The sequence below is a fragment of the Mya arenaria genome, chromosome 6 (genome assembly GCF_026914265.1).
Source record: "Mya arenaria isolate MELC-2E11 chromosome 6, ASM2691426v1".
NCBI classification, from domain to species: Eukaryota; Metazoa; Mollusca; class Bivalvia; order Myida; family Myidae; genus Mya; species Mya arenaria.
This window is the reverse complement of record NC_069127.1, coordinates 36,302,170-36,315,447: the sequence shown is the minus strand read 5'-3', so window position 1 is coordinate 36,315,447 and position 13,278 is coordinate 36,302,170. Positions and strand designations below refer to the sequence as shown.

The 13,278-nt window shown below is 32.4% G+C and overlaps 1 protein-coding gene across 3 annotated transcripts in view; it reads left to right on the top strand.

Moving 5' to 3' along the window:
* Nucleotides 1-6,814, top strand: part of LOC128239049 (uncharacterized) — a 30,722-nt gene extending 23,908 nt beyond the window's left edge. For all 3 annotated transcript variants that reach the window (XM_052955486.1, XM_052955484.1, XM_052955485.1), the window contains 3 exons: nucleotides 230-466; nucleotides 1,272-1,403; nucleotides 2,783-6,814. In XM_052955486.1, coding sequence (XP_052811446.1) covers nucleotides 230-466; nucleotides 1,272-1,403; nucleotides 2,783-2,875 — 462 coding nt within the window. In that variant the 3' untranslated portion in view covers nucleotides 2,876-6,814. The remainder of the gene's footprint in view (nucleotides 1-229; nucleotides 467-1,271; nucleotides 1,404-2,782) is intronic.
* The last annotated feature ends 6,464 nt before the right edge of the window (nucleotides 6,815-13,278 follow it).

Below are 13,278 nucleotides of genomic sequence, written 5' to 3'. Positions count from 1 at the left end.
TTTCAAGGCTTAATTAATTAAACAAGATAATAATGCTTGTTACGCTTAAGAAATTTTAGAGAAATTGGGGTCAGGGGTCATATTCGTATAAAAATCATTTTTGAAATAAGTGGTTATGAAGTAATTAACAAGAAAAACACGCATAATGTGGGATGTTTCAGACAAAACAAAGTAGTTTTTTATCCTGTCCTCATCTTTTACATTTTGGGCATTTTCTCTATCTGTTTAGGGGCAGCTTCAGCGTGAGCAGGATCGTCAGGTGCGGGAGCAGCGCCAGATTGAGCAGGCCAGGGAGCAGAAGAAATACATCAGCAAGGAAATACGTGAGAAGATCGAGGTGAACCAGAAACGGGAACTTGATCGGGAGCAACTAAGACTTAAGGCAATGCAACAGAGGCGAGAGAGACGGGAGAATATACAACAACAGCGGGAGAAACAAATAGAGGAGACACAGCAACGCAGGGCGGTAAGTTTTAATGGGGTTGGAAAGTGGTCAAGCATTAAGGACAGAAGCTGATTGATGTTTATGAAAGACATGGGACTCCAGTTTGATTCATTTCATAAACTTCTTCAGAATACAGTCAAAATAAAATCAGTATTTAACATATTAAAATCGTTGAAAGGTGAAAATGATTTGTATAGTGCATCTATATAAAATCAATAAACTTATCAAACATATTATTATGAGTTGTGTCCTTATTGTTTTTTTATGGATGGCAAACTTAATTAAACCTGCTGAGATAATAGAATACACACAAAAAAAAAACATATTTTTTTTTATATTATCTTTCCAGTGGTTTATCAGTGAAATAAAAAAGATATTTCACTGTTTCAATATATCACTGTTTCAGATAGTTATATATCATTTTGATATTTTTTACTGTTTTGAAATTTTATCTCACCTTCAATTCCAAATCATACGTGAGCAAGCACAGGGTCGGGACAAACATTCAACGATGTCATTTTCAAAATGATGTTTCATTTGCATACAATTAAGCATGCTTTCTTAGAAAAGAAGAAAAACAGTAAAATGTTATTTGGTATCTTTTTTAAAAATATAATAAAAAGAAAAAAATGTTTGTTTCATTTTAAGATTATAATGCATTTCACCTCCTGAACACCAAAAATGAATATTTCACTCATGGCTATACCTCTCCCAAAATATAGCTTTTGGTGCTCACTTGGTGCAATATATTACGATCTTACACTGAAACAAACAATTATCCTCTATAAACATTCATAACTTCAATTGCCTGTTGTACATTATACAGGATGTGAAGGCCCAGCATGCATCTGTGAGGTGTACCGCAGTTCAGCAGCGTCTTGATCAGGAGGAGGCCTGCAACGCAATGCGGGATCAGCAGCACCGCAACGCCAAGATGCATCGCATACAACACTTCCAGGTATGACACTGTTAAAACTCTACACTGAGGGTACTTCTACTGTTGTCACTCATATCATGTAATGATGAATAAAATCACTGCGTTCCATATCTTGAAATATTTTTTATAATTGGAAAATAAAATTTGAATTTTATGTTTTTTAAAGATTTTAACAAAACAATACTCTCTTCAGATCAAATAGAATGAATTTGATATAAAAAATTCAAATACCTTAAAATACAGCTAATAATGCAGATACGAAAAAACATTCTTAAGCATTTTACACCTATTCTTAATTTTATTCTTGATCATGAGATTTAAGCATTTGCCATTTCCGGGGAACTAAACTTGTTATGTATGTCTGGGCATACTAGAGTATGCCTATGTATGCCCCAGGATGACTATAATGAAATGTCAGGGGTGTTTTAACTGACCGTATAATTCTTTGTTCATATTGTTGTTATTTAATTTCTGGTCATTTAACATTGTCGAAAGAAGTGCTAGTGGTTAAAATACTGAATAAATTGATTTTATGTATTTAGACTTTTAAAAAAGAGGAAGTTGCGTAATGCTACTAGCTTTATATTGTCTTATAAATGTAGTAAACATATCAAATTTAAAGTTGCAATTAAAAGTTCTGTACAGAACCCGTCTTTACACATCTATAATTTCATGTACCGTAGGCTAATTTAACTCTTAGATTAAATGTTTTAATAGTGATGATTACGGTAACAAATTGTTGCAATCAGTTATAAGATTTTAAGTAAGTTATTTCCAAAAAGAAAACTGAAACATGGGTGAGACGGCCTGTTTATAATGAACTATACATATATCTTGATAACATAGCTTTCAAAAAGGAATCCACATGTTTACATTCACATAATTTTTAGCTCGACTATTTGAAGCATATGGAGAGCTATACTACTCACCTGAGCGTCGGCATCGGTGTCGCACCTTGGTTAAGGTTTTGCATGCAAGCGCACATAGGTTAATATCTCAGCAACTACTTGAGGTATTGCATTGAGACTTAATACAATGGTATTCAACCACCCAATGTAATTGAATTACTAAGTTAGATAACTGTATTTCACAAATAATGGCCCTTTATTATTAGACTTAAAAATTCTGGTTAGAATTTTCCATGTTACCACATTTATGTTAATATCTCAGCACATCATGTATTGCATTGAAATCTAATCTAACAGTGATCCATGCATGTTTCACCAAAACTTTTCAATCCTTACACTGAAAAGCGGCAAAAAAGTCAGGCACGCTGTCTCTGTGACAGCTATTGTTTTTATACACATTCAAGTGGTTCCAACTGTGGCCTCTTTTCTTCTTTCATTATACACATGTATTTGCATGTGATGTTTAATTCTGATTTGCTTCTTATTGTGTAGGCACTGGAAGAGGAAGGTCAACGGAGGAAAGATGTCCGTATTGCAGTCACAGATAGACATCTGTCTGTGTTTGAAGCTGTGCCACTCTGCTAGTGGTTTTGTGACCAACATTTACCATATATGGTGGACTGTAACCTATTCTGAAAAACTATATTGTTATCTCCCTTAGATTTATTTTTGCCTTGTCAAAAACCTTGAAGGTGTAGAAAAATTGGATTTGTAACTCCAATTTATGTGATAATTATTAACTGTATCTTTTTTCATTGTTCTTAAGTATTTAAACCTTATTTTTGCTCTTAAGTTTAATGAAGCAGTTTAAGTAAGAATGGTGTCTTATTTGTTTTGTTTTCAGTTAGAATAAGTACCTTTCTAAACATATGTTTTTCATGCGTTACTGTGTAATGAAAAACACAAAATCGTGAGAAATTGTTTTTGCTATTTATACTATAATTTTTAAGTTATTATTTAGCAAATAATAATTAATCATTGATGCTTTGAATTTATAAAGCTAAATAAATTTGTGATAAAATTGACGCTGTGACACTGCCCAATAAATGCAAGAAACCTATTTTTAGACGTATCATTGTATGATTTATAAAACTTCCTAAAATAAAAATAGCACTATTTTTTTTCAAGGAGTCATATATCTAAAGCTGTAGCATAATGTCATGCTTGCAGTTTTTAAAAAAAGAAAGATATTGCTTGATTTAGTGAAATAGTTTGTTTTATTACGTACAATTATATTTTTGTTTCATTTTTTATATTATCTTTATGAGACCCTTATATTATTTTTTTTAGGATAGAACATTGAAACCTATAATGATGTAGATAGTCATGTACATTACAAATCATATTGTCTACCTTGACTCTGTTAATGGTTTATGGGTAAAGAAATAGCTGCTCACTTGTTTTTGATAGAACTAGTTTTATCTGGTCTGTTTTTAGCAAGGCCATAACTTTGACTTTAATAATTGTCATGTTATGCCACTATTTTGACTTAAAAAAAAAACCCACAAAGATGGATGCCAATGTTTGCTTGGAGGCCTGCTTGTTCCGTTACACAATACTAATGTAATTGTATTGGAATTATCACTCTTGGTGTTGTTTAGACACAGTCACACATAATGTTTTGGACATCATCAAACACACAAGAAACCAACACTATTTTAACAATGCATCAACTCCCATTTTTTGTATGTTTTATTTAATACTTTGATATCAATTTTAATCTATTAACCTAGTATTAGGACATGCACTGTAAGATACACAATGTGTGGAATGCTCAAAATATTTTGCTTTGCCTTATATGTTTAAGTTTTGATACATTAGTTTTTAAATTTCCTTGTTCTAGTCTTAGTATGATTTTATATTATATTAGCAGCTGCTTATTGGTAGTCATATCATTCTTGTCATTTTTAAGGTAAGCCATCCATCATTAGGACGAAAAGAAGTGTTAGCGCATTTTAGAAATTAATCTCGATATTATTTCTATGTTTCATCATTATATACATTTTGGATGGATTGCATTTATGAATAACAGCATAATATTGGAACTATAATGATATGATATAAAAGGGAGGCAATAAAACAATATTTTACCATAATTATATAGAAATTTTATTTGTTTGTTTTATAAATAACACAATGTCTATATAAAGATGCTCTCTTTGAAAGGTTTAAAAACATTCATGCTTAACATTTGGTTACTTTTAAATAAGCTTTACCCGAGTAGCATTTTTTTTGGAATTAATGATGGATGGGTTACATTAAGTAAAAACTTAGGTCAACTTATTATTACCTTTGCTTTTTGAATTAAGTTAACAAAACTAACTTGCAAATGCTTAAAACGTAAAAATTCATGCGTTAAAATCACTAATAAATATCATTCATTCTTCTAAATTTTTTGCATAGCACTTGCTCATTTTGTATTAATCAGATTTTTATTTGGACAAGAAGATTTTTTAAACAAACTACACCAATAGTTGAAGGGATGAGGGTCTTTTTTATATAACCAGCTATGTTTTATATTGTTTTAGTTCTCTGTTATAGTTTGTTGATTATTGTAAAAAATAGAAATGAATTTTTTCATCATGTTCATATAATCCGACATTTTGACTTTTGTAATAATGTTTATTTGAATATTGTAACATAATTTTGTCATGATTTAATAACTGACTTTGTACTACTTGATGTCATTCAACAAGTAATGGTTAAATATTGTTAGAATGTACTCACAAAAATATTTGGTTTGATGCTATGTTTAGGAGTCGCCACTGTTTATATCTCACGCTTCATCCGATTAAAATAAATAGTGGCAGTTAGCTTTAATTGAAGTAGAATATTGGAAAACTTGAGAAATACTTCCTTCTCATTAGACAACAGATAACGTTGACCACTAATAAAGTTTACTAGTTTGACTGAGTCAGTTTAATTACACTATCAATGGCAACCTTACTAACTTGATTATGACTTTAGTAAATTATATCGAAGTATCTATTAATTTGAATGAATAGAAGGTCAAAGCCATCATTCAAAATTTTTACTTGGATATTCAAAAATGCTAGAGATAACTTTTCATCAAACTTATTTGTTTTTAAATATACATTTAAGAATGATAAATTATCATAATTTTCTCTGGTTGTTAAAATGGCCTCCCATTTATTCCAATTTACTAAGGATGAACTACTGTCTGTAATACTTGTATATCCCTGCTTGATTGTTTTTGTTTACAAATGTCTGTGATAAAAATGAATGGATGATCTTGATATTTTAAGTGTTAATGATATAATTAAAGATATTGATTCTGTGATTTGCTGCTCTGTATATGTGATCAATATTGTTAATCATTATATACTGTTTTCAATCAAAACACCTCTTGCTCAAAATAACTTGAAAGAGTTGGTTAAATTTGAGAAATTTCTTTTTGCTTATTATGGTATTATTGGTTAGTATAAAACCAGTCATGAATTATAAACTATATTGTATTCATGTATTGTTTTCAATTCATAAAGTTGCCTTTGCAAGAACATGTACATTTGTACAATACTTTTGCACCCAATTTTTTACCATATCAAATCAAATTAATCTGCAAGAATTTAAAAAAAAATCCTGTAAATTCCGTTTGTTAATTTAAAGGGGGTAGTTCACATTAAATGTGAACAATTGCTTTTAATTACAAGTAAAAAGATTATTGTCATTGGAAATTGCAGATTATACTTCATATGAAGTATGCGCAATTATTTCTCTTTAAACGATTGATATTAAATTATTAATGTAATATGTTACACCAATGAAAATTCTGTCCACTTCTATATACTATGGTTTGAGGATAGGTGGGCAATTAAGGGCCTCAATTGTACTGACCTTAAGCATATTCATAGACCTTGACAGATAAATTATGGGGTGGTATTCAATATACTAATTGAGTTAATGTTATGGTCATACATCATTGACTTCATTCACTCTATTGGTCAGTTATTAATAACAAGTACATTGTAATCCGATTAACTACATCGTTTTTGATCCATTTAAGACAATATTAAATACTAGCCCAGAACTAGAAATGCATAACCATTGGCAACACATCAAATTGATAATGCATGGATCAATCTTGCAACTGTAAATACTGCTTCAAGTGATTTGATACTAAATCAAAATGCATGTGTTGTCAGTTATGTGCATTCTGCAAGTTCTGATTTATGTGTCAGGGAATATAGAATATGTTTTTTCCAAGAGTTCCATTTAGGCCCTTATTTGCTTACCTAATCTTAAACCGCTGTGTTTTTTATACTGCTGGTTTTACATATTTGCAGGAATGTGACTTTTGTGATATACTTTTTTTGAGACAAGCCTTAACCTTTTGAAAGATGAGTTTACATGTGTAACCCTTTGTTATTGAGGTTTATAGTTTGTGTAGATCTGAGTATTTTAATTATGTTGTTCTTCACTTGATCGCCCATACTTTGTAGCTGTTTTCTGTAGAAACTTTGAGTAAGGTGTATGTAGAAAAGCAATAAAAATTGAAAAATGTCATTTCTTATGTCTTTGACGAAGAATCATTTTAGTCAGCCTATCCGAGAAAGTAACTGTTTACAATTAAAACTAATGTGTTTGAAAGAGGAATTTTACCAAAAGTTATCGAGGAAGGACTTATTCACAATTGCTTTTTTTCTGTTAATAATACCAAACTACATCTTGTAAATGGTTGATATCTATCAGTATGGTACACAACTACTTTCTGCTAACTTTCTGCTTTCAGGCCCCAATTTCTCGAAACTTCTTTTGTCCCTTATAACAGGATTAAGCTAAGCTCACTAATTTTGATTTCAATAATTTGCGTAATATTGACTTCTTTAAGAGTTTTTATACTTTAGATAGGAACGTTTTTTTTATCATGATAATCAAAATAAACCATTTTCAGTATGTATTTTGGCTAATTGAAATAAGCTACTTAAGCCTGTTAAGCTTAAGAATATTTATAAGAATCAAAGCGCTGATAACGCTGTATGAACAGGGTTTTAAACGGGTTTTCACCATTATGATTTACGATCATGTGTGTATTAATAAGGTGCTGATATGTTGCACAGTGAATCTAAGAGTCCGCGTGTAAATCAACCATAGGGGCCGCCCCAGGTTTATTGAAGCATGATGGTAAATGAAAAATTAATATTTTATTGACAATAAAGTTAATGTCGCTGTGTAAGAAGGCAAACAATGATGGAGAACGTAACCAATCCGAGCAGAACTCCATCATATGGTGTTACATATGAGTATATATATATACTAATCAAACTTTACTTATTAGAAAGAGTTTGCCTATGTTTGCCTTGTTATTCAAAAAACAACTTCGAAAATAAAACAGATTAAAGAGAAATGGTTTCTAAATTAAAATGATGAAAAATTAAATAATTTCAAACAATTGTAGATATATATATACATCATATAAAGTTAGCATAAAATCTTTTATTTCAAAACTTTTTTCCTTCATTGTCTATATGGTCAGCAACTCTCTTCTATTTCTATATCGTCAGGTAACTCGTCAGCACTTTAGCACGTTTGTTATTCCCACGTGGGCTATCACGTGATGTTTTAAGCAGGGAAACTGTGTGATAATTGAGATCAATGAGACTTTCATCATTGTTGCTTTCTAGGTCATTCCAGGTTTTAAGATGAGAAAACATTAGTAATTCCTAAGCGAGGGTGGGTCTATATGTCCAGGTTACCATATGTAGCAGTTAAAATTCAAACAACAAACACAGTGTTCTTCAATATCTCTATATTCAACATTATCGAAGGTAGATATAATATCGGAGCGTCATGAAAATATAAACAACCATAAGATAATGAATAATAACATATTTATAAGTTAACATCGTAAACAGTCTTATACCAGGTACGATTTAATCGTGTGCAGTGGCAGATTAAATTAAATGGCTAAAGCATATAAAACACACATATAATACAAGCGATTACAACAACAACAACAACACAGTACATCATAAAACAAATCATTGACATGGAACTTACTGATTTATGGAATCAAACACTCCTACTCCCTCGTACTCCCATGGTGACTTCTGTTATCTATGCATGTTATCATCATTAACCAAACCCACATATATTAGTATATGGAAAGAGGCTAAAAGAATCTCACGGAACTGCCATTCTCGGTTTAAATACAAAATCTGCTGATGTCGTTTAATACATGACAAAACTAAATAAATGCAGCTGAATGAAATAATGATCATTCCAATCCATTGCTAACCCAAGACAAACACGAAAGACTACAAATGCAAATTAATACTAACCATCAGAACATCAGATTCCAAGTAAAAACAATCAAGTTTTCTAAAACAAAGTAAAACAAACATCTCTGTAGACTTCAAATGTGCACGACAATCAATTAAGCTTGGATTTCCCGCTTCTTCTTTACAAAGGCAAGGCAGAGAAATCTGATTAACTTACTGCATTATCTCATTACAGGATTATCTCTCTTCGACTGTAAATTCACTTGGCTTCATCATTGTGTCACGTGATTGAATGATGCGCTTAGAGTGGATAGTAATTCTTTGTTTACGTTTCGATGTTCATTCATCTTTTGGTGCAGGGATACTTCTTTAATGTTATCTTTATCTAAGTTCAACAGATTAAATTATTTAAATAGATATTGCGTTAGGATTGTTTCTTGCTTTGTCAAATCTACCTCGGTTATTTAAAACATAGCTTGCAATTAATATAGTCTGCACTTTCTCAAACTATATTTTTGGTGGTAAATCGGCTGGCGACATTTGTAACTATTAATAGGAATTTTCTGTTGTGAGTGTCGAGTTTGTGGCTACACTACAAAAACTACAGAAACAAGTCCAGTAGTCGAAAGTTTAAACAAAAAACCCCGATAATGGCACAAGGTCAACACCTATGACATAGAACACAAAATCAAACAGTCACAAACAAGGAACATGGAACATCAGCAAAAAAAACAACCACAAACAATACACTACACATACACATGATATATAATATATACAACTACAGATGTTTATCAAGAATTGTTCAGTACTGCCTTGGATCGGTCAGTAAAATGTAAATTTAAGTTTCGAGAAATTGGGGCCAGTTGCTCCGCGTCGCCGTTTCAGTTTGAGTAAAGTATTCAATCTCCTTGTGAAAACTAGTGTAACCATGTTACGATATGTCGGTGCCTGGTGACCCCATACCAGTCCAATTTTGGTATTTAAAGACTCGTCACTTGTGGCGGACAGCATCCGCTAAGTTATCTTCGCTCTTACTCGGCAAGCTCTTTACCGGTCATCTTGGTATAATTTAACCAATACAACGCAAACAAAAAAGACACAAATCAAAATCGGGAAACGTAGCCGATCAAATGATTAGTGTAGAAGAAATGACAAAAACTACCGACTTTGTTCAGACTGTAAAACACCAAAACGGATTCAAACAACCATTCGTCACTCTCTACAATCACCAACAAATACAAGACATTAAGAGATTTTGCTGCTCGAATAATGGATGTGTCCTAGGAATGGATAAGACTTACAATCTAGGCGAATTTCACGTGACACCGACTATATACAAAGACCTTTCTGTTACAAAACGAACAACAGGAGAAGCACCCATTTGCTTCGGGCCAACATTTACTCACAACAATTCTTCAACAAAAGCTTACTCGTCGTTCCTGCATGACATTTCTGATGAGCTGGCGGTAGATGAGATCAGTAAACTTACAATCGGTACAGATGAGGAACTAGCATTCAGGACCTCCATTTAGAAATGTCTACCAGGAGCGACACATGTACTCTGCACTAAACATCTCAAAGAAAATGCCATAAGATATATGGAAGATTCCGTGGGATATCCAATAACAGTTCGAAAACATATCACAAATTCCATCTACGGAACCAACGGCCTTATTGAATCAACAGATGTTGATGTTTTTGACATATGGCTCCAGCGACTTTCAGCATCCATAGCTGGAAGGGACAATGTAGTAGGCGAAAGAAAATTCCTTCTGTACTTCATAAAGAAACTTGTTCCAACATTAAAAGAACACATCATCGGACCTGCAAACAATGGCAAAATAACAACATCATGGACAAACAACAATTGTGAATCAGCAAACCACATTCTTAAACAAGCAACACAATGGAAGTTAATGGATATGCCTAAATTCATCAAGCTAATTCAACACATCATAATTGCAGAACAGGAAGAAAGATCAAGGGCTATCCGGAATATGGGGAATTATAGGCTCTCAACAAACTTTAGACATCATCAAATAGAACTTGAACATTGGAAAGGGCTTTCTCAAGAACAGCGAAACAAAAAACTTCACACGGACTTTGGAAGAACATCAAGCAACTATGTGACTTCTGCAGATGGGACAAGATCGACATACCGAACACCAACGGGTGGAAGAAAACCACATCAAAGAAAAAGGTCTCGGTCTGAAAGATCTATGTCAAGAACACCAAACGCAAAACGGAGGTTGTAGTCTACTACAGCTACATATTCATTCATTCATTCTTACAGTACAGTTAAGTCATTCAGTTAGTCATAGTACTTATTTATTTATTTATTTATTTATTTATTTATTTATTTATTTATTTATTTATTTATTTATTTATTTATTTATTTATTATTTATATAAATATTTATTTATTAATTAATTATTTTATTTATTTATCTATTTATTTATATAATTATTTATTTATATAATTATTTATTTATCTATTTATTTATATAATTATTTATTTACCTTTTTATTTATACAATTATTTATTTATACAATTATTTATTTATTTATCAATTTATTTATTTATTCATTCATTCATTCATTCATATTCATTCATTCATTCATTCATTCATTCATTCATTCATTCATTCATTCATTCATTCATTCATTCATTCATTCATTCATTCACTCATTCATTTATTAGTCGGGAAGGGGAGCTTCGGCTTCACCGGGTGTCTTACACACCGACTAAACTTCACATATTCATTCATTCATTAGTCGGGAAGGGGAGCTTCGGCTTTACCGGGTGTCTTACACACCGACTAAACTTCACATATTCATTCATTCATTAGTCGGGAAGGGGAGCTTCGGCTTCACCGGGTGTCTTACACACCGACTAAACTTCACATTTATTCGATAGGTCATTCATTCAATCAATCATTCATTCATTCATTCATCACACGGGCCATGGCAAGAGCGCCTCCACGTGGTGTGGCCTGGATGTAGATGGATTATTTTCTACTACTTATGCTAAGAAAATTAATACATCTACAACTAAACGGCCTTAGATTATATTACGTATGCGTAACTCTCATAATTTCTATGTTGTATGATAACTCTCATAATCTCTATGTTGTATGCGTAACTCTATCTCTATGTTGTATGTGTAACTCTATCTCTATGTTGTATGTGTAACCCTATCTCTATCTTGTATGCGTAACTCTCACTCTACCTTGTATGCGTAACTCTTATAATTTCTATGTTGTATGCGTAACTCTCATAATCTCTATGTTGTATGTGTAACTCTATCTCTATGTTGTATGCGTAACTCTCATAATCTCTATGTTGTATGCGTCACTCTATCTTTTTGGTGTATGCGTCACTCTATCTTTATGTTGTATGCGTCACTCTATCTTTATGTTGTTTGCGTCACTTTATCTTTATGTTGTATGCGTCACTCTATCTTTATGTTGTATGCGTCACTCTATCTCTTTGTTGTATGCGTTTCTCTCATAATCTCTATGTTGTATGCGTATATCTCATAATCTCTATGTTGTATGCGTTACTATATCTCTATGTTGAATGAGTAACTCTATCTCTTTGTTGTATGCGTAACTCTATCTCTATGTTTTATGCTAACTCTATCTCTTTGTTGTATGCGTAACTCTATCTCTATGTTGTATGCGTAACTCTCATAATCTCTATGTTGTATGCGTAACTCTATCTTTATGTTGTATGCGTAATTCTTTCTCAATGTTGTATGCGTAACTCTTATAATTTCTATGTTGTATGCGTTTCATACCGACCAAATGATTGTATTGTTAGGATATCTCTTTTAACCTGTACAGTCTATGACCATTTCAATACTTTTCCATACATATGTATTCTCGGGGAAGATGTGTATATCAATCAGTGCTACTGAAGGCACCCCCCCCCCCCTTTGAAAATGTATAGCTGTCCTTTAATGTTAAAACACCAGCTGATCAAAATGGTGCAAAATACTTTCTTTTGCGAGCTAAAATTTAGATGATGTGAAAGCCTTTTTTGTGTGGGCTTATAGAAACAGACGATGTGAACTACTTTGTTGTGCGGGCGTTAAATACAGATGATGTGAACTACTTTGTTATGCGAATGTATCAAAACACATTATGTGAACTACTTTGTTGTGCGGACGTATTATAACTGAGCATGTAATCTACTTTGTTGTGCGGACGAAATGTAACAGAGCATGTAATCTACCTTGTTGTGCGGACGTATTACAACAGATAATGTGAACTACTTTGTTGTGCGGACGTACAATAACATGTGGTGTGAAATACTTTGTTTCGCGGACGTATAATAACATGTGATGTGAAATAATTTGTTGCGCGGACGTATAATAACATGTGGTGCGAAATACTTTGTTGCGCGGGCGTATAATAACATGTGATGTGAAATACTTTGTTTCGCGGACGTATAATAACATGTGATGTGAAATACTTTGTTGCGCGGACGTATAATAACATGTGGTGTGAAATACTTTGTTGCGCGGGCGTATAATAACATGTGATGTGAAATACTATGTTGCGCGGACGTATAATAACATGTGGTATGAACTACTTTGTTGCGCGGGCATATAATAACATGTGGTGTGAAATACTTTGTTGCGCGGGCGTATAATAACATGTGGTGTGAAATACTTTGTTGCGCGGGCTTATAATAACAGACGATCTGAAATACAAGTACTTGTATTTGCAATAAAATTACAGAC